Source organism: Somniosus microcephalus, chromosome 23 (assembly GCF_052327205.1).
Source record: "Somniosus microcephalus isolate GS21.2 chromosome 23, FLI_Smic_1.0, whole genome shotgun sequence".
Taxonomy (NCBI): Eukaryota; Metazoa; Chordata; class Chondrichthyes; order Squaliformes; family Somniosidae; genus Somniosus; species Somniosus microcephalus.
This window is the reverse complement of record NC_141009.1, coordinates 41,131,446-41,158,776: the sequence shown is the minus strand read 5'-3', so window position 1 is coordinate 41,158,776 and position 27,331 is coordinate 41,131,446. Positions and strand designations below refer to the sequence as shown.

Genomic DNA, 27,331 nt, shown 5'->3' with positions numbered 1-27,331 from the left:
CAAATCCTGTCAATTCCTTCCATGTAATGAATACCTGTACTTAACAGGCATTTCTGCCAGGACCTGATCATACAGTCAGAAGTAATTTCTTAAAGAGGATCTGAAAAGGCTAAAATAATCCAAAAGCTTTTGTTGTTGGAACTTCTCTTTGCCTTGGTGTTTATGGATTTTTTTTGTGTGGCGGGCGACTGCACCTTGCGAGCTTCCGAGTCCATATTGCAGTATTTTGGGAGAATCTATTTCCACTGAGGAAGATCTCGAAACCCCTGAGAGGGAGTGTACTTGATATCCTCCAAGCCCCCCTGAAATCTTACTCTGGGAAAATCAGAATCTGGTAGTTATTAATCTCTTCATTCAGTCTCCCAAGGTCTTCAAGCCATTAGTAAGTGCTTCCATGTTGGAGGCACTCAGTAACCTGGAGGCCTCCATGTTATGAAGCACAGATGCAAATGTTTCTGCAGCTGCCACTGGTTACAGAAGGTACTGCATTGAAGAGTATCTGTGTTTGATGTTGCCGTAGAGGACAGATTTGGACTCGTGTGTGAGGTAGAATGCAGAGCCTCCACCTACGTGTGATGCTCCGCTCGCATCGTTCTCTCTGTTGCACACTCCCTGAGATCATTGTCTACATGCTGTGGAGCCAGGGGCTGATTTTTCCTGACCCATCACTCGGGAACTTCAGGTTCCAATTCCACTCTCTCATCCTCCAGCTTCCTTACGTTCTATGACTCACACAGTGACCATTAAGAACATAAGAATTAGAAGCAGGAGTCGGCCATACAGCCCTTCGAACCTGCTCCACCATTCAATAAGATCATGGCTGAACTTCGACCTCAACTCCACTTTCCCCGCCCGATCCACATATCCCTCGATTTCCCTAGAGTCCAAAAATCTATCTATCTCAGCCTTGAATATAATCAATGACTCAGCATCCACAGCCCTTTGGGGGAGAGAATTCCAAAGATTCTAACCCTCTGACTGAAGAAATTCCTCCCCATCTCAGTCTTAAATGGTAGACCCCTTATCCTGAAGCTATGCCCCATCTATACTATTCTAATTCCCCCTCAGTGACTCTGGGCTGATGAGTGCTAGTGATGGGGTGAATGATGGAAAGTGGGATTTTCTTGTGGCAGTTCCTGACGTTCAGAATACAAGTAGCTCATTCTCTGGGCCTTCTTGCAGTGCTTTACATCTTGTCGTTCCGTGGAGATACAAAGAATCACATTAAGGTTATTGCATTAGACCGCAGCTGGAGTATTGTGTCCAATTCTGGGCACTGCATTTCAGGAAGAATGTCAAGGCCTTGGAGAGGGTACAGGGAAGATTTATGAGAATGATACCAAGGATGAGAGACTTCAGTTATGTGGAGAGACTAGAGAAGCTGGGATTGTTCTCCTTAGAGCAGATAAAGTTAAGGGGCGATTTAATAGAGATGTTCAAACTTCAAAAGGGTTTTGATAGAGTAAATAAGGAGAAACTGTTGCCACTGGCAGGAGGATAGGTAACCAGAGGACACGGATTTAAGATAATTAGCAAAAGAACCAGAGGGGAGATGAAGAGAATTTTTAATGCGCAGCGAGTTGTGCCTGTAAGGGCGGTAGAAGCAGATTCGACAGTAACTTTCAGAAGTGAATTGGATATATACTTGAAAAGGAAACAGTTGCAGGGCTAAGCGGAAAGAGCAAGGGAGTGGGACTAATTGGATAGCTCTTTTAAATAGTTGGCAGAGGCATGACGGGCCGAATGGCCTTCTTTTGTGCTCTATGATTCATTTCCTTTTTAGTTCCTTTTCGGCTCTGCACACAATAAAAGAAAGATATGATACACGCGATGTTTTAATTGCAACATATGCTCTTAAAGCATCCACTTCAGCTGTAAGGCCTGCAAATTTTTTTAAAATTTGTTTATGGGATGTGGGTGTCGCTAGCAAGGTCAGCATTTATTGCCTATCCCTAGTTGCCCTTGAGAAGGTGGTGGTGAGCCGCCTTCTTGAACCGCTGCAGTCCGTGTGGTGAAGGTACTCCCACAGTGCTGTATGGGAGGGAGTTCCAGGATTTTGACCCAGCAACGATGAAGGGTTGGCAATATACTTCTAAGTCAGGATAGTGTGTGACTTGGAGGGGAACTTGGAGGTGGTGGTGTTTCCATGCGCCTACTGCCCTTGCCCTACTAGGTGGAAGAGGTCGCGGGTTTGGGAGTTGCTGCCGAAGAAGCCTTGGCGAGTTGCTACAGTGCATCTTGTAGATGGTACACACTGCAGCCACGGTACGCCGGTGGTGGAGGGAGTGAATGTTTAAGGTGGTGGATGGGATGCCAATCAAGCGGGCTGCTTTGTCCTGGATGGTGTCGAGCTTCTTGAGTGTTGTTGGAGCTGCACTCATCCAGACAAGTGGAGAGTATTCCATCACACTCCTTACTTGTGCCTAGGGTGGAAATGACTTTTGGTGACACTGTAGTAAGAATGCTTAACTTACTCAAATCTCTGCCATTTTATCAGGGCTGTTAACCTATGTATTTTAAGCATAGTAATGACTCTGTTGATATAGCAGAGAGAGGAATCTGATACAAGTGTGTTTAGAGTAAATATGATAACATTACTGAGGGTCATTTCGGGGGGAATTTTTCAGGGGGTCAGTGGCGGCGGGTCGGGTGTGAAAATTCATTTTTTGACAGCAAGTCGGGAACCCGCTGTCAACGCGTCGCCACGTGACTTACCCAGATGCCTGGTCTGTCAGGGCTGAACAGACCCGACACGCAACGGCAGGGCAGGCAATTCAGGAGGCAATTTAAGGCCTTGTTAACAGCCGATTAAAAAGTATTTTGAGCTCACTGTACCATTTTACGTGGTCGCCCATGGGGTCCACGCTGCCCGGGGATCATGTCAGATAAGGAGGTTGGGAGTTGTATGACTATGGTATCAGCTCATTACTTGACAGCTGCAAATGTGCTATAAAAGCTCCCATCTCACAGCTGTTAACTTTTCAAGCTCAGAAGCTGTTGCTTATTGCACTTGGAAGACAGATTGAGCTTTATGCAGGTTGCAAGTGTTTGGAGCAAACTTTCTTTCCAGTGTCACCTCATTGGAACAACCTCTCTCACCAATGACAGATCGCTTCTGTCATCTCAAGTTCACGTGCCATCTATTACATCAGCATCAGTGCCCTTGAAACTATCTCACCTTGGTCCTCAGAATCCCACCACAATCAGCCCCAACACCAGCAGCACCACCAACAGCACCATCCTTCTCTGCAATCAACTGATGCTGCACAGGACACAGGGCACCCAACCACATTGCTGCCCGGGAGTCCAGGGATGGCCTCACCATGGCCAGATTTACTTAACTTGATGCTGTACACCCTGGCTGCCACATAATGCGCCAGGTTGGCACCACTCTACACCAACACCATAAAGCATCCCAACAATGCCTAAGCCATTCCTTTCACACTCATCACCATTGCGGGGGTACCATTATGTCTCACCATTCACTGCAACTCACTAAGCCACTTCCAAAGGTGCACACAAATCTGTCCAAGAACGCAAAGAGTTGAAAATAAAGATTTCAATGTTTGATGGCACATTAACAGAAACTTTACATGAACATTGGTTAAAACACCCAAGTGCCTACCCTCGTGTGTTGTTAGTTGGTATGGTTGCATTAGGATGAGGGTGGGTGTGAGGGGTGGCTATTGAGATGGGGAAGTGATAATGTAGATAGAGAGGGATGGGTGGAGCTGCAAGGTAAGTTGGTGTGAGTAAGGATGTGCAGGAGTAGGGTAGGGAAGGCAGAGTGATGGGGATGTGTTGAGTGACACAACAGGATGAGGTTGAGTGTGGCTTTGCAGTAATGTTTTGTGATCTACTGAGATCATTGAAAGGTTTGCACCACTGCAGCCTGGTTCTCCTGATGACATCCTTGCTTGTGCCCTCCTGTGCAATGTCCAACCAGGCTGCATTGGTCTCATGGGGAGGTGTCTTCTGCCCATTGGAGGGGAAGAAAACCTCCCTGCATGCTGTGACTCCCTCTATACGCATATGTAGGGAGTTGTGGGAGAGCCTGGGTGCAGCCGTACACCTTTGTGCAGTGCTTGTCAGTGTTTGCAGCACCTCAATGCTGTAGAACACTGACAGCACAACTGTCAACATCAATTTGCGCATGGTCCCTTTAAGGAAACCAGCTGATGACCCGTCATCAAATGACATCATCAGACCCGCTTCCTTCAGTTGGCCGGCAAATGCGCTGGGTGGGCTTAACGAGCCCAATCAGCGTAAAATTATTCTCGAGCAGGCTAGAGCCAGCAGCGGGGTCGGGACCCGCCACTGACGTCGCCCGCACTGGACCCGCCGAGGTGGGGGAAATCGCGGCCTTCGACTCATTTCTCCAAAGAAACTGGCAACTGCATTTTCCAAATGGAACCAGCTGAAAACGCTCAGTGGTTACAAAAATAACTTCCAATCAAATCCTTTGAGCCATTTGTGAACAGAGAAAATAAAAATGAAGAGATTTTTGAAGTTCACTTTTAAAAATGAGAAACTCAAAAATAATTGGGTCACTTGAAAACTTGAAAGATGAGAAGTTGGCCTGACTCTGTTGTCAAGATGTTCTGCTACAAAATAGTGACGTGCAGGTTTGATTTTTTGCTGCAGCTTTCAAATTTTAATTTACAGGGTATTAGCCCATTAATCTTTCTGCTGCTGGAAGAAGAGAGATTTCTGTTTCAATGGTGTTTGCCTGAGCTGTGTTCTCATCAATCTGTTTGCTTGTGCTGAATACTAACCTGAATTCATCAGAAATAAAGCACCCAAGTGATTTTGCAATTTGCTGCTTGTGCATCCAAAATCTTTATATAAGATACCTAACTCATGATACTAGACTTTACGGGTAAAGATTCCCTGAGAGATTGTCAGGTTGAAATGTATCGTCTTAAGATTCAGAGGATATCTGGACTTTGTTTCTTCAATACTACTGTATGAACAACGATGATATTCAGGAATAAAAACAGAAAATGCTGGAAATACTCAGCAGGTCAGGCAGCATCTGTGGAGAGAGAAACAGAGTTAACGTTTCAGGTCAATGACCCTTCGTCAGAACTGGAAAAAGTTGGAGATGGAACAGGTTTTTAAGCAAGTGTAGGGGCAGGGAAAGGGGGGAGGGGAGGAAAGAACAAAAGGGAAGGTCTGTGATAGGATGGAAGGCAGGAGAGATTAAGAGACAAAAGGGATGGTGCAAGGCAAAAGGAGATGGTAATGGGACAAGTTAAGAAACAAAAGATGCCTCTAGATGAAATGTAAATGGCAATGGCGGAATGATCGACAGCTGCCATGTGAGAGAGAAAAAAAAATGGAAAAAAAGGATGGGGGCAGAGGTTATGGTCTGAAATTGTTGAACTCGATGTTCAGTCCAGAAGGCTGTAAAGTGCCTAATCAAAAGATGAGGTGCTGTTACTCGAGCTTATGTTGAGCTTCATTGGAACACTGTAAGAGGCTGAGGACAGAGGTCAAAGTGGGAGTGGAGCGGAGAATTAAAGTGACAGGCGACCGGAAGCTCGGGGTCCGCCTTACGGACTGAACGGAGGTGTTCCGCAAAGCGGTCACCCAATCTGCGTTTGGTCTCCACAATGTAGAGGAGACCGCATCGTGAGCAGCAAATACAGTATACTAAATTGCAAGAAGTACAAGTAAATCGCTGTTTCACCTGGAAGGACTGTTTGGGGCCCTGGACAGTGGGAAGTGAGGAGGTAAAAGGGCAGGTGTTGCATCTCCTGTACTTGCACGTGAAGGTGCCAGGGTAAGGGGTGTTGGGGGTGATAGAGGAGTGGACCAGGGTGTCGCGGAGGGAGCGGTCCCTTCGGAATGCTGAAAGTGGAGGTGAGGGGAAGATGTGTTTGGTGGTGGGATCACGCTGGAACTGGCGGAAATGGCAGAGGATGATCCGTTGAATGTGGAGGCTGGTGGGGTGAAAGGTGAGGACAAGGGGAACCCTATTGTGGTTCTGGGAGGGAGGGGCAGGGGTGAGGGCAGAAGTACGGGGGATAGAACGGACACGGTCAAGGGCCGTGTCAACCACAGTAGAGGGAAATCCTCAGTTGAGGAAAAAGGAAGATATGTCGGAAGCACTGGTGTGGAAGGTGGCATCGTCTGAGCAGATGCGGTGGAGACAGAGAAACTGGGAGAGTGGAATAGAGGCCTTACAGGAAGCCAGGTGGGAGGAAGTGTAGTCCAGGTAGCTGTGGGAGTCGGTGGGCTTGTAGTGAATGTTTGTCAGTAGCTTATCCCCAGAGATGGAGACAGAGAAGTCAAGGAAGGGAAGGGAAGAGTTGGAGATGGACCATGTGAAGGTGAGGGAAGGGTGGAAATTGGAAGCAAAGTGAATGAAATTTTCTAGTTCAGGATGAGAGCAGGAAACGGCACCAATACAGTCATCAATGTACAGGAAAAAGAGGTGAGGGAGATGACCTGAGTAGGACTGTAACAAAGAATGTTCCACATATCCCACGAAAACAGCAGGTGGTTAAGAAGGCAAATGGTATGTTGGCCTTCATAGCGAGAGGATTCAAGTACAGGAGCAAGGATGTCTTGCTGCAGTTGTACAGGGCCTTGGTGAGGCCACACCTTGAGTATCGTGTGCAGTTTTGGTCACCTTATCTGAGGAAGGATGTTCTTGCCATGGAGAGAGTGCAGCGTAGATTCACCAGACTGATACCTGGGATGGCAGGAATGATGTATGAAGAGAGATTGGGCCGATTGGGCCTATATTTGCTAGAGTTTAGAAGAATAAGAGGGGATCTCATTGAAACTTATAAAATTCTAACAGGACTAGACAGACTCGATGCAGGAAGGATGTTCCCGATGGTCGGGGAGTCCAGAACCAGGTGTCACAGTCTAAGGATAAAGGGTAAGCCATTTAGGACTGAGATGAGGAGGAATTTCTTCACCCAGAGAGTGGTGAACCTGTGGAATTCTTTACCACAGAAGGCAGTTCCGGCCAATTCGTTAAATATATTCAAGAAGGAGTTAGATATATTTCTTAAGGCTAAAGGGATCAAGGGATATGGGGAGAAAGCAGGGACAGGGTACTGAGCTTGGATGATCAGCCATGATCTCATTAAATGGCGGAGCAAGCTCGAGGGGCCGAATGGCCTACTCCTGCTCCTATCTTCTATATTTCTATGTTTCTATGAAAAGGCAGGCATAGCTAGGACCCATGTGGGTTCCCATAGCAACAGGTATTCATGATATTCAGGTCTTAGTTAAAGGGGAAGGAAGGTCCAGAGGGAAGTTCTCTTGGTTTTAAGGTTATCACTCTGTATTTTGCTTCCTCTTTAACTGTATGCGTTACTGGGCTGTGATGGCAAGATGCATGATAATGATAGATATTCAAAGCGATCCGAAAAGGCTCAGCAGTGGGTTGATGGCTGGGAAATGGGCCTTAAAGTGGGCATTTACCAAGTAATAGCTGTGTGTTAGAGCTGTCATCCTGTATGAGCTTTTTAGTGTGTAACCGCAGGTCTAAGGGGAGAGTGGGTGGGGGAGATGACTCCACCAGGATAATGGACCACTGAGACAAAAAAATGCAAGTGTGACTCATCAGATGAATGAGAGCTTGAAGGTCTGAGGTGTTAGTTCTGCTCAATTGCAAAACAATTCGTATTACGTTGAAGTAAGTGGAGCAGATCAGTGATTTTAAGAGTTGCACAGAAATCTTTGCAAAGACTTTGCAGGCTACAAATCCAATTATTAAGGCAGAAAACATAATGGCCCAGAAATTCGGGTCGGGGGCTTCCTGCAGGTGTAAGACCCCGACCTGCACTTACCTTGCGCGCCGGCCGTTGAGCTGTGGGCCCCCGTGGAATTCCGATCCTGGGCCTGCTCCAACTGCCGATGCGCAGTGCTTGTGTATCCCAGGGGCGCAGTTAGTTCGATGCGTCCCCTGGGATCACGTGGGCCATGGGAAGCCAATCGGAGCAGGGAATGCTCCATTCATAAGATTGACAGGAACAGCTGTCAATACTTAGAAATACTACGGGCCCCAAAACATCACTAAATCTTTAAATAAATTTTTAAAAATTCACATTTTTTAAATAAACTATAAATTACATGAAATAACTATTTTAAACAATAATTTAAATTTTTCAAAAAAATAATTTTATTTTCTAACGGGGCTAAAAATAAACTTATCTTGCTTTAAATATTTAAAAATAATAAACCTGTGGAAAAAATGTTTTAATTTTAATTAATTCACCACTTACCTTGTAAAAAGCAGGCCTTACGCCTGCTTTTTAAATGTGTTACTTCTGGAGACTTACCCTCCCGGGAAAACCTACAAAAAAAACCTACGTTCGATGCGCACGCGCAGCCTCTCCTGCGCACGCGTTCGAACTCTGAACCCCTTCGTTCAGGGGAACGGAAGTGCCGGTTTCCCGCACATGCGCAGTGCATGCAGGAAACCGGCACTTCCATTGGGCTTACGGGTGAGTACCCCGTGTGTACTCACCAGTGGGGACCCGAAGTTCTGGGCCATTAATGTTTATTCCCACAGGGTGGAAAACAGCAATATGGCATTGACTATGTAAGTGAGAGACTGGAGTCGGAATATTACGTTGAGATTTAGTTATTATATATCCAGAAAGGGACAGACGCTTTAGAAGTTGCGTAAAGGAGAGCCACAAAGATTATTCACAGATTTGGCTGATTGTTCAAAAAAAGCCAATAAAAGTAAGACTGTTTTTGGAACAGAAACTGGAATGTTTTGTTGCACAAAGGCTAACAAAATAATCAAAGCTTTAGAAGAAGCCTGATGTGGAATGGTGGAAATGGAATGGCGGCGCGCACAGACGCAGCGGCTTTGCTTCTCCCAGGACGGTGCTATTTACGTTAATGTTAATGTTATTTGTACTGGACTCATGGGAGCTTGCAAGATCACATTTCGTTGTTCATGTACTTGTGCATTGTACAATGAAAATAAAGTTGAATTATTATTATTATTATTATGTTCAGACCAGTTAATTTGTGGTACAAGCTTTTGGCGCAGATGAGATACTGAGATTACAGATAATTTCTAAAGGGAAACTGGATTTTGTTCTCTGTTGTTCTCTCCTACAAAAGGAGAAGCTGGGATAGAGAAGGTAGCAACCAACATCCGCATGGACTCTGCATTTTCATTATGTTTGAAGCATTAAGTGATACAAAAATATGCAGGTACAGGTCATTGAAGGAGTTGTCAACAGGTTGTTCCGGGCATCCTTGTGCAGGAGGAAGTGATACTGAGCAAGGGAGGCCGGATCAAGTGCACAGTGGATCATCATGGGGACCCAAGGGAAGCTGGAAAGAAAGTGAAAGAATGCATGGATAGGGGGTAAGAGATCATGTTGCTACCAGTTGGAGCAGAGCATTAACAAAAGTGATATTGCACCCATCTACCTTCCCCTCCAGGTGAGGTTGTTGAACCTTTTCTACACTGCATCCTGCCATGCTCATCGGCCCACACTTTTGAAGAACTTGTGGCCATGATGGGGGAATAAGATTCCCCCTCCTCCTCTCCACTTCCTGCAGCAAGGTCTCGACAACATTCTCCTCAAAGCAGGGGCTCTATGTCTTTCACGAGTACAGTCCTCACCACTTACATCATCAACACTTATCACAGGCAGCTGCCTATATCGGCCAAATGGCACTAACCATTTCTTATCACCATAGGTGTCGATTACAAAGGTCCTGGTCGAGCACCAAGCTCAATGTCTGCAGAGCATTGGTGATAACCGCCCTCCTGTATGCCTCAGAGACATGGACCATGTACAGCAGGCACCTCAAAGCACTGGAGAGTTACCACCAACGCTGCCTCCGCAAGATCCTGCAAATCCATTTGCAGGATAGGCGCACCAACGTCAGTGTTCTTGCTCAGGCCAACATCCCCGGCATCGAAGCTTTGACCACACCCGATCAGCTCCGATGGACAGGTCACATCCTCCGCATGCCCGATACGAGACTCCCAGAACAAGCGCTCTACTCGGAGCTCCGACATGTCAAGAGAGTCCCAGGTGGACAGAGGAAACGCTTCAAGGACACCCTCAAAGCCTCCTTGAAAAAATGCAACATCCCCACCGACACCTGGGAATCCCTGGCCCAAGACTGCACAAAGTGGAGGAGAAGCATCCGGGAAGGTGCCGAACACCTCGAGTCTCTTCGCCGGGAGCAAGCGGAAACCAAACGCAAGCAGCGCAAGGAGCGCATGTCAACCCAAGCACCCCACCCACCCGCCCCTTCAACCCCGTCTGCCCCACCTGTGACAGAGACTGTAGGTCCCGCATTCGACTAATCAGCCACCTGAGAACTAATTTTTAATGTGGAAGCAAGTCATCCTCGGTTCCGAGGGACTGCCTAAGAAGAAGACTTACAAAGGCACCGCTTAAAACGTATTACGCATGCCGGCTATTCCATGCAGTTCATGATATGTGGTCGGAAGCTCCTTTCAAGGTCAAATATGATATCAAGGTTGTGAGCAGTCTGGTTCAGCCTCAGATAGATGCTAGGGAGAGGGATGGAGTCAGTGGCTAGGGAATGGAGTTTGTGGAGGGGACCGAAAACAATGGCTTTGGGCTTCCCAATATTTAGTTGGAGGAAATTTCTGCTCATCCAGTACTGGATGTCGAACGAGCAGTCTGACAATTTAGAGACCGTGGAGGGGTCGAGAGAAGTGGTGGTGAGTAGAGCTGGGTATCGTCAGCGTACATGTGGAAACTGAAGCTGTGTTTTCACATGATGTCGCTGAGGGGCAGCATGTAGATGAGAACTAGGAGGGGGCCAAGGATAGATCCTTGGGGGACACCAGAGGTAACGATATGGGACCAGGAAGACAAGCCATTGCAGGTGATTCTCTGGCTACATTTTGATAGATAAGAATGGAACCAGGCGAATGTAGTTCCACCCAGCTGGACGACGGTGGAGAGGCATTGGAGGAGGATGGAGTGATCAACTGTGTCAGAGGCTTCAGACAGGTCAAGAAGGATGAGGAGGGATAGTGACATCCACTATTGAAGCACATTCAGACTCCGTTAATAAATAATACAATAACATTGTTCAGGTAATGTTGTAAAAGAAGAAAGTTCAGAAGCTGATGGGTTGCAGTTATGTGTCAATTGACAGTGAAAATATACTTTGTAATAATAATAGTGCAATTGTTTGTTTACCATTATTTCCAAAAGGGAATTGAATTGATGCTTTGGGAGGGCAGTGATTTTTATATAAAGCTACGGTTGAATGGACTGGAGTTGTTGAGGTTTTGAAGGAGGGAGCATATTGTATTTACTGTATGATCAGAAATTCATGCGTTAGTGTTTCACTTCTGAAGAGCTTTTTTTTCCAGTCTGTTTCATTTCTTATTAGTTTTCCATGCACAGTCAACCATCACTGCAGGCAGCATCTCCCCAACTTGTAGGGAAAAGCAAAAATGGCGTTTAAGAGTTTACAGTAAAATCAGTCAATTTGGTTTATCACAGCAATTTTTTGAAGGACTATTCGAAGTCAACAAGCACTATGCTCAATCAGTCAACAGTCTGCCAATTGTAACAGTCCGCCAATTGAAATGGTGAGGTGCATTTTGAATCAGCCATGTCAAGTTGGCGTGAGCCAGATACTGTTTTTCTCTAAATAATGGTTTAACATAATTTATTTTGCCTTGAGATAAGTCTTTGCAAAGAACAGCATCAGGATACTAGGGATATCTATTCTTCTGTGGGAGGCTGTTCTCCAGTCATTGAACAGTCAACTTACTTATCAGTAGGTTGACATCCAATATCGAAATCTCCTGAAAGTGGGCCAGCACCATTTTTGAATGCCACAGCAATGCTACGTTGTTTGCTTTAGAAGCCCATGAATTTAATTATTATTAATGAGCTGGTAAAGAGATTACTCACACAAAACATTTGATATATCTTTTCTATTGGAGCACTTGAGGCATAAGTCTGAAGTGGCCAAGTTTAATCATTTTGATGTACATGAGTCCAGTGGTAATGGATTATGTTGAACTGTGTCAATTTAATCCGCTCCATGCTTAATACTTTGACATACCATGTCAATGCAGTGAGCCTTCCTCCATTGTAGCCTTTGTTGCTCCAGTGATACCTCAGCACCCTAGTTTCATTCCAGAAGGGTTTCAACCTTGTAATATAATTCTTTTCACAGACATTTTCTTAATAGTTTCACAGCAAGCAATCCAGGTTTTCTTCTCTGAAGATCTCAAGTATACTGTGGTGCTTTGGTATCTTCCAAGACTTGGAAAAACTCCTGTATCAGCAAGTGGTATTTGATCCTCTTCTGTGAATGTCACTGAGGTACCCGACTACCTAAACATTCTGTTCCAATTTCATTCACACATCATAATTCTGCTGCAATTCTGGGCTGAAACACCAGTTCAGTGCTAATACATCCATTATAACTTTCTGATGATTCCCTACATAACTTCCATCTATTCTATGGGCGTTACCCTCAAGTTGAAAGCCTTCCCCCCTTCTCTCCTTTTATCTAAACCTGTAATCAAGGCAAGGTAATGTTCATCAGTGCAACATCTCTCCTGAGCTATCATTTGGAGTTAGTTCAGACATGAGGAGAAGCTGTTGTGATTCTTGGTGTAGGGATGAAGGTAGGAGAAAAGAACAGGTCATTTTCAAGTCCTGCTCCTTTGCTTGTCATTTTGTGGTCTACAGTTTTTGACTAGAATGTTCTGCAGGCCCTTTTTGCAAATATTTTGGTCTCCATTCATTCAAGAAAATGTGAATGACGTCCTGATAATGTGTCCCTCTGCCAGATCAGCTGAAGGGAGCAAAGAGCTCCACATTTCAGTAGAAATGTCTAATGAGCTCTGCAGACCCATTAGAGAAGATGGAGAGTAAAAGACAACCACGTGATTCTGAATTACAAAACCCAGTTCCCAAGCATGGAGAGAATAATGACGAAATAAAATCCAAACTTGCGCACTGCTTGACAATTCCAATTCCGAAGAACTAATGTACTGTAGCAAACATCTCAGTAGCTGCACTGTGTGCGTGTCTGCATGGTGGGAAGATTCAAACAAACCCCAAAAGGGAAAGAAAGGCCAGAGAGAAACTGCTTTGCAAAAGAGTAACTTACTGAAATGCTTTTGCATCAAGATGACACATTGCAAAAAGTTGCACTTTACATGTGATCAACGATAGTCAGCAAATCTGGATGAAAGCTGTTAGAGAGAACATTTTTTTCTGGATATCACTGTGATTAATTGGATCCGCAGCAACAGAGGAAAATGACCATTTCTCATTTGTGAAATAATGCACAATTACTTTAGTGGCACCAGAAAAGTACCCAGTATGTAATTATGCTTTGATGTCATTCAGGATTACAAGTAGTGGTATCTGAGATTGGCAATTACTTGCCATGTGGAAATTAGGGCACATGGGATTTGAATATAACCTCAGTTTATTAATGCACAGCCCTTTAATAACCTATATTTTAATCCAGATACAAACTACCAATATTTGAAAGCAAAGGATGCAGCTGATCAGCGAGAATATGATCTGCTATTAATAATGGAAACTTCCTTCTGTGAGATTTTGGATCACAGATCACACACAGATTAAACAAAGGGTCTTAGGAGTCATAGCTCACTTTATTCAGGAGCAGCAGCTTAAGTTAAGTACAGCATGCAATCAGGGTAGACATACCAACCCGTAACAGAGGAGAACGGTTTACGACCCCGAAACGGACGGACGAGCGGCGGGACGGAGGTTGAGTCAGAACGGTGGTCCCTGTGGCAGTGGTCTCTTCCTATTTGGTCGTCTCCCGAGCTGGCAGAGGTGTTAAGCTGAAGCTCGCACGGAATCCACCTCAGAGGATAAAACTTGACCAGGGTGTAAAGCCGAAGCTAACATGAATCCACCCCAGGGAAGCTATCCCCCGCCCCCCAACCCTCCCTTTCTGCCTGCCTTTCCCTCTTGGCTGCCCGTTTATATACCTTATTTTAGGGGCTGGTGGATACCTCACGTCAATCACTTGCTTTAATCACTTTTATTCATTCACTTGTCCATTTACGGAGAAATATGTACTTGTAGCGCATCCCTCCTAGCCTTACGAGACCATCCCTTTGCTTAACTCTTGATTAGGCATTTCGCTACCTTCTCCTCCTCGACAGCTCATCTCCATAAGGCTCCTTACTCAACCTCTTACTGTATCTGCCCTAGTTTTGCCCACTCGAAGGCCTGTTTTGTGTTATGACCTTGCAACGACCTCAGCTCTTTGTACAACTCCCTATCTGGCGCGATTGGAATTTTTCTGTATCAGCAGCTTAAGAACATAAGAAATAGGAGCAGAAGTAGGCCATTTGGCCCTTCGAGCCTGCCCTGCCATTCAGTGAGATCATAGGTGATCTTTTGCCTCAACTCCTATCGCCATATCCCTTGATGCCTTTACTCGTCAGAAATCTATCGACTTCTGTTTTGAATATACCCAATGACTGAGCCTCCACAGCCCTCTGGGGTAGAGAATTCCAAAGATTCACCACCCTCTGTGTGAAGAAATTTCTTCTCATCACAGTCCTGAATGGCCTACCCTTTATCCTGAGGCTGTGGCCCCTGGTTCTAGACTCCCCAGCCAAGGGAAACATTCTCCCAGCATCCACCCTATCAAGCCCTGTAATAATTATGTATGCTTCAATGAGATCCCCTCTCATTCTTCTGAATTCAAGAGAATACAGGCCTAGTTTACTCAATCTCTTCTCATACGACAGTCCCGCCATCCCAGGAATCAATCTCGTGAACCTTTGTTGCACTCCCTCTATGGCAAGTATATCCTGGCTGCTCAGCTCGGATGAGCTGATTTGTTTCATAAAGCCATTATTTCTTATAATTCACAATTTCTTCCAATTTCTGACACTTTCTTACACTTCATTCAACATTTCTTGCTCTCCAATTCATTAACAAATGAATGACTCTCAACTGATCTCTATGATATAAGCACATCAAATGGGTGAAATTTGCATTGATATGAAATTGAAACCTTGTATCAATATTGAATTCGAGGAAGGTCCCTAATCGTACCCTGACTTGAAGTTGTTCATGATTGACAGCTGCAGTGTAGAATCAATATGGCTGTATATTTAAATAGCTGAGATGTCTGAATTTTATACTGAATGGAATGCAATAACATTGTTACAATGATGTTAGCTGTGGCTCAGTTGGTAGCACTCTCGCCTCAGAAGGTTGTAGGTTCAAGCCCCACTCCAGTGACTTAAGCACAAAATCCCAGCCGCTACTGCAATATAGAGGGAGTGCTGCACTGTCGGAGGTGCTGCCTTTCGGATGAGACATTTAAACTGATGCCCTTACTGCCCTCTTAGGTGGATGTAAAAGATCCCTTGGTACTATTCGAAGAAGAGCTGGGGAGTTCTCCCCGGTATCCTGGCCAACATTTATCCCTCAACCGATATCATTAAAACATTATCTGGTCATTATCACATTGCTGTTTGTGAGAGCTTTCTGTGCACAAAATGGCTGCCACTACTGACTACAATCAAGTACTTTTGAATTGTAAACCGTTTTGGGATGTCCTGAGGTCATGAAAGGCTATATAAATCCAAGTCTTTCTTTCAATACTTTGTAAAAGGGGACTTACTAATTTTAGATAAAATCTGGATATCAGAGCATCTTTTCAAAGTCAAAACATTACAGGTTTTTCTTTTCTCCTGTCTGTTAATTCTTGTTTAAACTGAGAGTACTGCTGACATCCTCGGGCAAAATGTTTGGGAGAAGATTTTGAATCCAACTGCGGGAGAGAGCATAATTACCACACGGTGCTGAAATGACGACGATTGAAACACCCACGAGTTACTGCATCTGCAGAGGATAATTCAACTCCCTCACAGTGTCAGGCTCACTAAAACCAATGCGGACGTTAAACATTATCCTATGTAACTGTTGGATTTTTAAAGGGCAGATTAATGGTGAGACTCTTGAAATGATCTTCATTGAAATATGTAGGGAGTCCATTTGTATGTCACAGCCCCCCACAAGCATTTCACTGTCAAGCTGACAGTTCCAAGCCAGCTGCGATGCATTTCTGAGATCTCACACTTGGTGCATGGAGATCAGTAAAGAGCTTTCTTAGAGCTTTTGTCAATTGGAAAAGAGGAACCAAGAATGGGAATCTAGAAATGCCCTCCGTTCAGATTTGGATGGTGATCAGATATATTTTGCCATGTGTGTAAAGTTAAAGAGGCATGCTAAGTTGCAATTGTAACCTTCCCCTGTTAATTAAAATAACTTTCCTTCCAAATTTACACATTGAGCAATGTATGTGAGTAAAATGTTATGATTCAGTGCTTTCGCAATATTGGAAATTTAGGCATGGAAGTTCAGGTGCGTGATTCAGAGACTGCACAATTGGCCTACCTGTCAATTGATTTTAATGAATGGAAGATAATTTGGATCATGAATCAACCACGCTGATTTCCACACCTTAACTTCCCATTTGTGCTCACATCATGCCATACTTCACACCGTAAGTGCAAAATCATAGAATTTAACACATGGTCCCTCAGGTGAAGAGTTCCAAAAGGTTTTAAAGACTTTCCTAGATTAATTTCTTCAGTGTGCCAATGTGGTATGGCATGATTAGGTGTAGCATGCACGCTTGGGAGGAAAAAGGTGATTTTGGACCGATGGTTCCCAAAGCTCTCCACCACTGGGATTATCCTCGTGTCATTTCTGGGTCTGTTAGAAACGAATTAATAGAGATTGATTGCTATGATTAATCATCATTGTATCAGGTGACTACCAGGATGGTAGAAGGTGAACTAGATGAACCTTTTTCGTCTAGAAAGGTCTATGTTTCTATGTAGTTCCTAGGGTGGAGGCTTTTCTCCAACCATTTGTCGGGATTTCTTTGACTAAGGCTCTCAAGTTATCAAAACTTGGTTCAACCTGCTGGCGTTGCTGAAAGTTCCGAGGCTGTCATTCAGTTGATCTATGTAAATCCCCATTGGATGTTGGGTATTCTGTCGAGTTTTATATTTCTGTAGAGCTTTATGTATGTTTTGGGCACATAGGGGGAGGTTATTTCTCACGTTCCCTTACACTTTGAAAATGGCAAACATGTTTTACTGTTACATTCCAATTATTATTGGAATTGTACAGTTACTTTCCTAATCTATGCCCAGTTTCATTGTGAATTGTAAGTGCCAACAATGGAAATGAAACTCGGGAGAGATGTATAACGGGCAGTCAATCTGATATAGCCCACTTTACACTATCGCCCAAAGTTAAAATTACTCCCCATAAATGGTGAAAGGATTGATGGTGTTATTAAAGGAACTGGTAATTTGATGCATTGGTTTCAAAGGCAAACAAGCAACACTTCAGGTGTTTCATTAGTAATTGAAGAAGGTTGTGAACATTACTATGTAAAATTTGAGAGAGAATGTATTTCTTCTCAAGCTTTTTGAGATGGAGTCCAGTGTTTTTACTTATGATCAGTTCCACTAGAATTTCCAATTCAGAGGATATATGTGGATTGGACCTGTTTCTTCTTTCTTGTTTATTTTTTTTATTGAAGGTTTTTTGCCATTTCTGCTCTGCTATATTGGACAGTTCAAAGGCTTGTACATGCAATACTCTGAACACCAAATCATTCTTAGGGCTGAACATAATTCTTTTTAATCATGATACGTAGAATTTTATAAACATTTATTTGCATGCCAACAGTCCCTAGATTCTGTGTTAAAGGTGCATTGTTTTATGAAAAAGTGTTTGGCAGTTATTTTTTCACTCTTTCGCTCAGAAAAGATGCAGTGATATAAATTGCATTATAACACATCATGTGTCACTTGCAAGTAATGTGATTATGATAAAAATTCTGACGCTTGTGGTTCTCCTCCCCAAATAATAATAGAAAATTTGTCACCACTACTTTTTCCCCATGAGGATGATGGGCTTTCAAATAGACTGTGAATCTGCTGATATGGTTGCCCTAGCGAGTTTTTAAATGGATTACAATAATCATTGGAACATTGAAAGGTGTGCAGGGAGGATCATGTCACATGATGAAGCAAAGGAAAATCATGGGGCCACAGGGAGAGAGCTGGGGAGTATGATTAGCTTTGGAATGCTCTAGTAAAGAGCTGGCACACACAATGGGCCAAATAGCCTTTTTTTGTGCTATAGGGTTCCATGGTTCTGTATATTATGATTATGTAAGCGCAATCATCTACTGAAACCAGAACTCCATCATAAACAGTTTCAGGACACAGAACTCTCCCAGGGACTGATCAGAAGCCAAGGTGTAGAACCAGAAGGTGATATTGTTGTGGTAATGGTACTAAAATATCTTTGGGATGCACAGAGTCTTCCATGAGATCATTCGAGTCCTGGGAAATCCATGAGCGTCGCAAAAATTGTAATGTGACTTGGTACATCTTATGTTGTACCACTCAAACCTTTATTCTGTTAAAGTATCTCTAATACAGTAAATTCCTTTACAGTTATGTAAAGGACTCCCTGATATTGAATTAAGTGACTTATCGGGTATCTTAACATTGACAAGCGTTATCTGGCAAAGTACAATGGTGCTTGATGGTGACACTTGTTCACTTTTCTGGGTTTTCAAGTAGGGAATACTTAACTAACAGTGCAACTTAAAAAAAAAAACAGCCACTTGTAATTTAGTAAGGCCGCAGGTGTTTTCCCACATTACCACGTGTTATCAGTAGAGCCTGCTTAAATCCTTTGGCTTCATTCTTTCTCTACGTGCCTAGACCAAGTCCGACATCATGGATTGCACATACTAGAACGTAGGGGGAAAACAAAGTGTAATGTGGCAAATGGATGTGAGAAATGGACAAAAAACAACTATAGAAAGGGCCAGAGCCTGAAGGTCTATATTAAAGGAAGAATTATGAAAAGAAGGAAAAAAATCATATTGATATATTAAAAGCCTTGTAAAATCTCTTTGTCGCATTTCAGACACACTTCCGTCACTCCTAATCATTGTCAAATTTAATACAATCAGCGCAAATATTCCAACTCGGCAAATTTATACAGCAATATGATTTTACCACACCTAATAGGATCATTATTCCAACGTGACTGATTCCCAGCCCTGATTTCCACTTTTTGAAGAGTTGCAGCAGACCATAGACAAGTTAAGACAAACTAGAAGCAGTTGAACAGCTCCAATCAATGTGGGAAAGTTTTAACTTTTTAAACAATGGTTCTTGTACTTTAATTTACACTTCTACCTCCTGCGCTCAACACTCTTTCTTACAGATACAAAGCAATCTTAAAACGTGTTTCAGTTTCCTCTCTCCAAGGACGTATCATTTTCATACTGTCTGCAACTTGTTCACTGACCTGTCAATCAAACAAAGCCAGGATACTAAAAGAACACACTTTCATTTCAAGAATCTAGGACATCTTCCGGCCTTAATACAACTCACAGCTGCACTCTGTTTTGCATAATGAGCCATATTTTGCTGTAGTAATCATAACTGCGTGATAATCTTAATTACTGCCAAACAACCTCTTTGGCAATGAAAATTAACTTTTACAAGTGTGGAGTCTCATTCCTTCAGATTTAAATTATTGTTGGAGATTTACATTTTTTTTAAAGATTCAATAATTTATTTTTTATTTTTCTTTCTGTCTCTTTTATCACTCAATCCCATCTTTCTTTCCCTCTTTTTATTTTGCTTTCTGTACCTGATTTGACGTTGAATTCAATATCTAACTGACACTTCCTGGTTCAGACTCTGCACTACTCATTAACAATTCTTTAATCCAATTGGTTAAGAAGACTACACAGTTGCTTGACTTGCTCACACAGGTCCCAGATCCCCTGTGGGAGGGCACCGCACTGTTTTGGCTCTCTCTTGACTTACAGTAAGTTCCAGTGCAAAAATCCCATAGAAAGTCTGTGGGCAAGTACAAGTGTAATGAACGGCAGGCACCGCTTGTTCGCTACTGAGAGCAAAATCTGGCTCAGATAACTTCTTGCTCTTATAAAGCAGTGCATACTCTAACTTGCTGTGAGTAGTCAGTCTGTGTGTGTGTGTGTGGGCTTGTTTGTCTTGTCGAGAGATAACATCCAGGCCACTGATTGAAAGTGACTGAATAATAGAAATATAATTTTTAATTAGATCATATTTTCTGGTTTTTTTTTTTACTGGTGATTTACACAGTGCTGTCAATTATTCTGTGAAAACTCTATTATTTATTTGCTCCCAGCCTACGACGAGCCTACTTTTGTTTAATTCATCTTTTTATTGCTGACAAGTCAGCATTATTTATGCATTTTAATATTTCCTAGCACACAATCTTTGACTCTTTTAATATAAATGGCTGCAACGTGTTCTTTTTTCTTTATCTACCTTTGCCTGCTCCCGGAGAAGCTTGATTAACCTGCACACTTTACACATACCATTGGCAAGAAGCCAGGTGGAGAATCTGACTTTACCCGCACCATTGCTGAGAACCCTGCACCATTGCGAAATTTATTTTCCTTTTATTTATGTGTTACAGTTTCTCCCCATTCTGTAAGACACCTCCTTCAATCATGGAGCCTGTTTATTTATGCAAACCATTCTATTATCATGCCCCAGTTTATTTAATTAGTTTCACCCAATTTTCACTTACTGTCATTTGCAATTCATTAAGCTTGTTCGTTTATTTAATTAACTTTGTACGTGACAACTTCCCTACCCTTAATTATTTTTTTTCACACACAATTCTCTATAATGACACTTGTAATCCTTAAAGAACCTTTGTTTATTCCACTGATTTATATACACATCACATAATGGCCCAGAACTTGGTGTCGGGGGCTTGCCGCGCGTGCAAGCCCCCGATCTGCACTCACCCTGCGCGCTGACATCTGAAGCCCCGGCCTGCTTGCATTTCCTGTCACAGGCCCGGTTCAGATGTCAGCGCGCAGTGCTTACCTGATCCAGCGGCGTAGTTAGTGCGATGTGCCGGCTGGGATCAGGTGAGCACTGTACAACCAATCAGGGGAGGGGAAGGTTCATTCATGAGTTTGAGAGTAAGAACTGTCAAACTCATGAAAACTACGGGGGCCCAAAACACTATTTAAACTTTAAATAAAAATTTAAAAAAACATCCCAATCATTAAATTAAGTATAAATAAGTTTAAAAAAATAATTTAAGCAATAATTTTTTTTTTTGAAAAAAATAAATTTTTAATAAAAAGGGTCTAAAACTAAACTTACCTTATTGTAGATTCTTTAAAATAATAAACCTGTGGAAAAAAAATTCTAAATTACACTAAAACACCACTTACCTGTAAAAATAAATACTTACGTGTGCTTTTTACAAGCGTAAAGACCGGAGGCCTTTAGACATGCGCAAATCCCCCAAAACAGAGGAAATCCAAGACGCACGCGCTGCCCCCTACAGCGCAACTCTTGGGTTGGAGGAGAGGAAATGCCAGTTTTCAGCACATGCGCTGTGCATGCTGAAAACCGGCATTTCCTCCGGCCAGACGCGTGAGTACCCCTTCCGTACTCACGCGTTTGGGGAGGAATTACTGCCCCAATAATGCAGAGTCAAAAAATTTACTCCACAAAATACTATTAAAAATTCCACAATACCATGTAATGAGTAAGATTTCACTTTCAGTACCATGGATCAGTGGCATTTATAATACTTTGTTCATGACAGGGTATATCACCCTATTATAATGCAGTATATCTCTTGAATCACTACACGCAATACCACAGCAGATGGAATCATAGAATAATACAGCATCGAAGGAGGCCATTCAGGCCATCGAGACTGTGCCGGCTCTCTGAAAGAGCTAACAATTCGTAACCTGCTTTTTCCCCATAGCCCTGCAACTGCTTCACTTTCAAGTGTATATATACATTCCAGCCTTGGAGGGAGGGAGGAAGCAATAACTAGAAAGTATGCCAGTCATGTTTGGTGTTTTTTTCTGATCTTGATAACCTTGCCTTTTCCCAAACAGAGAGCAACAAGTAGCCAATCTAGAGAAATTCTCAGCAGCAGCTATTTAACTCAGAACCTGCTTAGACTGCTTCCCCACACTGAAGTAGCTGTTGATGAGCAGACCAGTCTAACAGCTAAACATCATAACATACTATGGACCTCAATCAGCAAAGTCACTGGAGATCAGTGTGAAAAATAAATAACAGATTTAGATATGTCTAGAAATAACAACATGGCCACTGGTTTCAGTTAAGCCAGAGAAAGTGCATTGCAATTAGAAGGGAGTATACATGAAGCTAAAAGGAAAGATTTAAATGGCCAAAAGCGAAGTACTGATTCATTCAGATTCCAATCAGGTACTGCAATTTGCATCCTCAGACGTATCATTTGTAACAAGTTGATTTAATGACTATGCAGTGGCTTCTTTGAGGATTTTTGTAGTGTTGTGCAAGTTTGAATTATGGTACATTTCTTTTGCCAGAGTTAATTAACCTGATGTTATAAATGGCAAAGATGTGCAGTAATATTTAAAAAGGTAATTTCAAAAGGACTATTACACTGTCATTTAATCAAGCTGCTACGACTGCCACTTGGACCTGCTTGCAGTTGCTGTCAGAACTTTGTTTAATTATATGAATGAAGTCAGGCCTTCAGTCTTGACCCTTATCAAATCTGAACAAGTACAGTAGTACAGTATTGAGCCAAGTGAAATGAGCAGCCTACTTTCCCCATGAGCTCCAGCATCTTACAGTGTTACTGGGTTACTGCATTCATTCTTCAGTTTATTTTCCCATCAACTTTTGCAAGATGATGCCATGTTTTTAACCAATCTATGAAGAATGTTCACAATTAGTGACCGCATGAAGTGAGATCTAAAAGTTATCAATGGAGAGGATGTGTGTAATTCACGTTAAGGATTGTTTTGTGCAGTAACCGTTGGTTAAGCAACAGTATAATATATTCACCCTGTAGTCTGCCAGAGTAACATTGGTTATCATCAACTCATATGATGCTGTCGCCATTATGGCTCTCTCACTTTCACTGCAGTGTTTGTGGTCAGTCCCTGCTGTATAACTCTAAACAGATAAAATATCCTTTTGTTGTACTGCCAGATAGAATAACATATATTTAGCAGTGATTTAAAAGTGGTAATTCAGTTTTGGGTGTCAAGCGTCCCAATAATATACTTAACTTTGTTATCTGACAATATAGACCGCATTTTTGAGATGCCACTATTTTATTTTTCCTTTGCCCATTACTTCTCAATTGTATTGTGCACCATAAGCATCCAACAGTGTTTCTCTGAAAGTGACTGCCAGGAGGTGTGAGGCCAAGGATGAAACACTCTGTTTTTTGCTCCACTCAATCTGCGTTATCTTGGTATCCCCCCACACTGGAATACCTGAGATCATGAACTCTGGCTGTGGGCTCACATCCCAGTGTTCCATGGTGAAACATTCTGGTCTTTTAACTTGACATGTGGTGCCTGATTGAAAACAAAATCTCCATGCTGAAGACATTTGATTCTTTACATCTTTATATATTTTTATTCCTACGGCCATAGTGCTCATTTGGCCTTCTGGGCTGGCAAGTGCCCAAGTCAACACTTTAGCCATATGATTTTGACTTGTTAGGAACTATGGGTAAATAATGCTATTGAAGGCATAGTAAAATATTCCTGTTCTCCCCAAAAGGACATCATTCTCACTTAAGCAATTCATCTGTTGTGGGAAAGATAGGCTTTCTGCAGGGACTATGATACCTTGGTGACATACATTAGCTACAAGTATCTTAACAGGGAAGCATTGTCATGAGAACCCAGATTGCGTAAATTAAGCAATTCATTTCTGAATGATTATGACATCTTAAAAAGGAACTATTCATTTATTTTTTCTGTATACCTGTATTTATTTGGATATACTGTTCATCATGATCCTACCCCAGACCATGACTATTAATTGAATTCAGCAGTACTTGCAGTTGATGTCATGTTAGTTTAATTTCCCAAAACCGTTTAGGACATTGACAGGAAACAAATCCTCCTGAACAGTAAATGTTCGGCCATTTTGAAATGAGCCTTCACGATCCAATGAAAAATGTCTTACAGCCGCTGCCAGTAAACACAGAGGTGCAGTGAGTTTAAAATGTCTTTCTGACAACGTTCATTCAAAATTAATTTGATCATATGGCGTTGCTGATATTTTACTGAGTTTTGATTTTCTTTCTAATGGCTTTAAAATTCAGTTGATGTACATCAACAAAAAGGGACGCAGCACCTTGAAGATACCGAGTGCAGTCAATTTCAAACAATCTCATACCCCGAGGAGATAGCAGAATTAAAATTTGCACATGGGTAGTTATGCTTCTAAATGGTCTAATTTAGACTGGCAGTCTCTGAAGGATTAAACATGTTGTCTGGACTGATGAAATAGATGAATGAGGTTTGCAGTGTGTGTTGTCAAGACTTTTTACTCTTGGGTTAGTTGCTGTTGAGGTCAATTTAACTCTGCGACATTGCTCTAACATGTTCATTTCTGGTATTGTCTTTAAAGGGAGGAAGCTATGCGATCTACGTATTTTGAAACCCCTGATGACCTCTTGTCCTCATTTGGCCCTGTGCGTGACTGCTCCCGGGATAATGGAGGTTGCACGAGAAATTACCGTTGCGTGACTGATCGGAAGGTTGACTCCACGGGCTGTGTGGTATGTTGTGAAACCTCATCATCAATAACATCATAAAATGCATAATGCAGAAAGTAGTGCCACTGAAGCGAATGGTTCATTTATAGATCACCCAAAAAGATTACAAAAGCATCAAGGGTAGCCTTAAGCTTAACTCTTGGTAATAGTGCAAAAGCTGATGTGCTTCAAGTGTAAGTTAAATTGAGAATGCTTCAGCAAAGTTGTATTTTTTATCAACCACGGGATGCAGCCAATCTCCAAACCTGCTGACTTGCCGGACTGACCGATGGTCCCAAGTGACCACAAGTGACTTGTCAGATTAGTGTTGAGTGGCCCTTCCCAACAAATCAATCTGGTTGATAACTTACAAAATCACGCCACTTATTCCATCTCCTATATTCAGCCAGGCGTTATTGGTTTCACATTGCCTCACTGGGAAGCTCTGGAAAATCACAGTAATTGTGTTGATTCATCCACTGATTGCAGACGAGCAGCGTTGTCTCTCACGGTTTGTTTGGTCGTCTGCCCAGTTAAGTGAATGGAAGCAGTCATTTGCTCAGCTTTTCACACACAGCTGTTGTTCCCTTCCCCAAAGGTGTTGACATTTGCTGGGTTACAGTTCTGTGGTGCTGCCAGCCATCTGCTATGGATTCAGTGGCCTGGTGGTTATAATTGTGGGGTCTAGGGTCATGAGTTCAAATCCCACCATGGCAAGAATTCAAAAGAATCTGTTAATTTGTGGGCAACAATGAAAACTGCTGGATTGCTGATATCTGATTGACTTGAGGGAAGTGAAACTGTCACTCCTACCTGGCCTGGCCTAAATGTGACCCTGGTCCACACTATGTGGTTGACTCCTCATGCCCCTAGGACAGCTAGGGGTGGGCAATAAATACACCCTTGTCACCCACTTCCTGTGAACAAATAAATACAATTGTAAGCATAAAAAGTGAGTATTGACAAGCTATTTAAACATGGAGGGCTCACAGCCTAGTCTTACACAGTTTCCAGCAGCGATTACTGAAACTTGGCTGATTTTCCTTTTCCCTAACTCAGAAAGAAAGACTTGCATTTATATAGCGCCTTTCATGAACTCAGGACGTCCCAAAGCGCTTTACAAATGAAGTATCTTTAAAGTGTAGTCACTAATGAAGGTGGCAGCCAATTTACATACAGCAAGGTCCTACAAACAGATCAGATCATCTGTTTTTAGGTGTTGGTTGAGGGATAAATAATGGCCAGAGAACTCCCCCTCTCTTCTTCGAAATTGTGTTCACCTGAGAGGGCAGATGAGGCCTTGGTTCAACGTCGCACCTGAAAGATGGCACCTCTGAGAGTGCAGCACTCCCTCAGTACTACACTGGAGTGTCAGCCTGGACTTTGTGCTCAAGTCTCTGGAGCGGGACTTGAACGCATAACCTTCCTATTCGGAGGCAAGAGTGCTACCCACTGAGCCATGGCTGACTTTGACTTGAATTGTTGCCCCAACTGCTGCCAATGCATATCAATAGAATCTGGCATTTCATTGTGCTTAGTGTATCATAACATAGGGCAGATGAGCGATACCTTAAGCAAAGGCTTCCTCTGTTACATCAATGTACAGTTTGACTAGAAATATCAACCACAGAAAATCATCTTGCTGTGTTTTTGATATTCCAAATTCACAGTGAGCAGATCATTCCCCGTTGTGTTAGCTTTGATTTTTGCACTAACAACAGTGTATTCAAGTAAAAAAAAAGCAGATGTCTATAATAAAAATATTAGTGGATGGTTGACTGTTACCAAGTTTAGAAAGTTCAATTTTTCTGGTTCATGTGAGTCACTTTATTGATGTGGGTGAGAGTTAACTGATATAATTTGCATTGTTATGAGGAAAGATGGACAGGTCTAGCTTGGTGCTGAGGTCTTATTAATTAAGAAAAAATCATACTGCTCAGAATTACATTACTGAATGTCAGTGTATATCACATCAGAGATAAGATTTATTGCGTTGGAATTACCTTTGCGAGTTGGTTCTTTTGGAGGTAAGATAAATGTTCCTCATGTTGTTATTTAAATGTCAGTCGAGTACTGTCAAGCTAGATTCAGCGTTAAGGGTATTATTCTGCGGGGAGATTGGATTCATGCAAGGAAATATGATGAACTGAGCATATGTCACTAATAATTAAGTCAAAGTTACTTTATGAATCTGGTTTTCAGGTATAGTTACATATCTGTACAGGAGTCAGGTACAGTGGCAACTCTTCCCAAATTGGTGTTGGTGTTTTTATGATGAATTCCTTTGAATTTGATCGATGTGTGCATCACATAATGTGATGGGTGTGAGGCCTTGTATATCAACTTTTAATTAATTCAATATCAAACAAATGAGATCTATGATTGGACTGAGAACCAGCAGCCCCGTAACATAATAGTCTCAATTAAGCATTCACATTCACTTAAAGCCAACTGCGTCTATACCAATTAAAGTGATCCCTGTGCAACTTTGGGTGTAATTACTGGAAGGGACGCAGAGGTACTTTGATGACTGGAACATTGACATATACGTGTGTCTCTGTGCTTTCCTTGAATAAGTTAAGACGGTTCAGATTTTCTGAGCACAACAGGGACCTGATGCTTATTTGAATCTGTGCTATTGGAGCAATGTGATCAACAGCTGAGTTCCTTTCAAGGAACCC

At 42.6% G+C, this 27,331-nt stretch overlaps 1 protein-coding gene across 7 annotated transcripts in view; it reads left to right on the top strand.

Annotated features, from left to right (window-relative positions):
* Window positions 1–27,331, top strand: part of astn2 (astrotactin 2) — a 1,941,856-nt gene that overhangs the window by 1,012,305 nt on the left and 902,220 nt on the right. For all 7 annotated transcript variants that reach the window (XM_085965839.1, XM_085965837.1, XM_085965836.1 and 4 more), the window contains one exon: window positions 24,524–24,674. In XM_085965839.1, coding sequence (XP_085821965.1) covers window positions 24,524–24,674 — 151 coding nt within the window. The remainder of the gene's footprint in view (window positions 1–24,523; window positions 24,675–27,331) is intronic.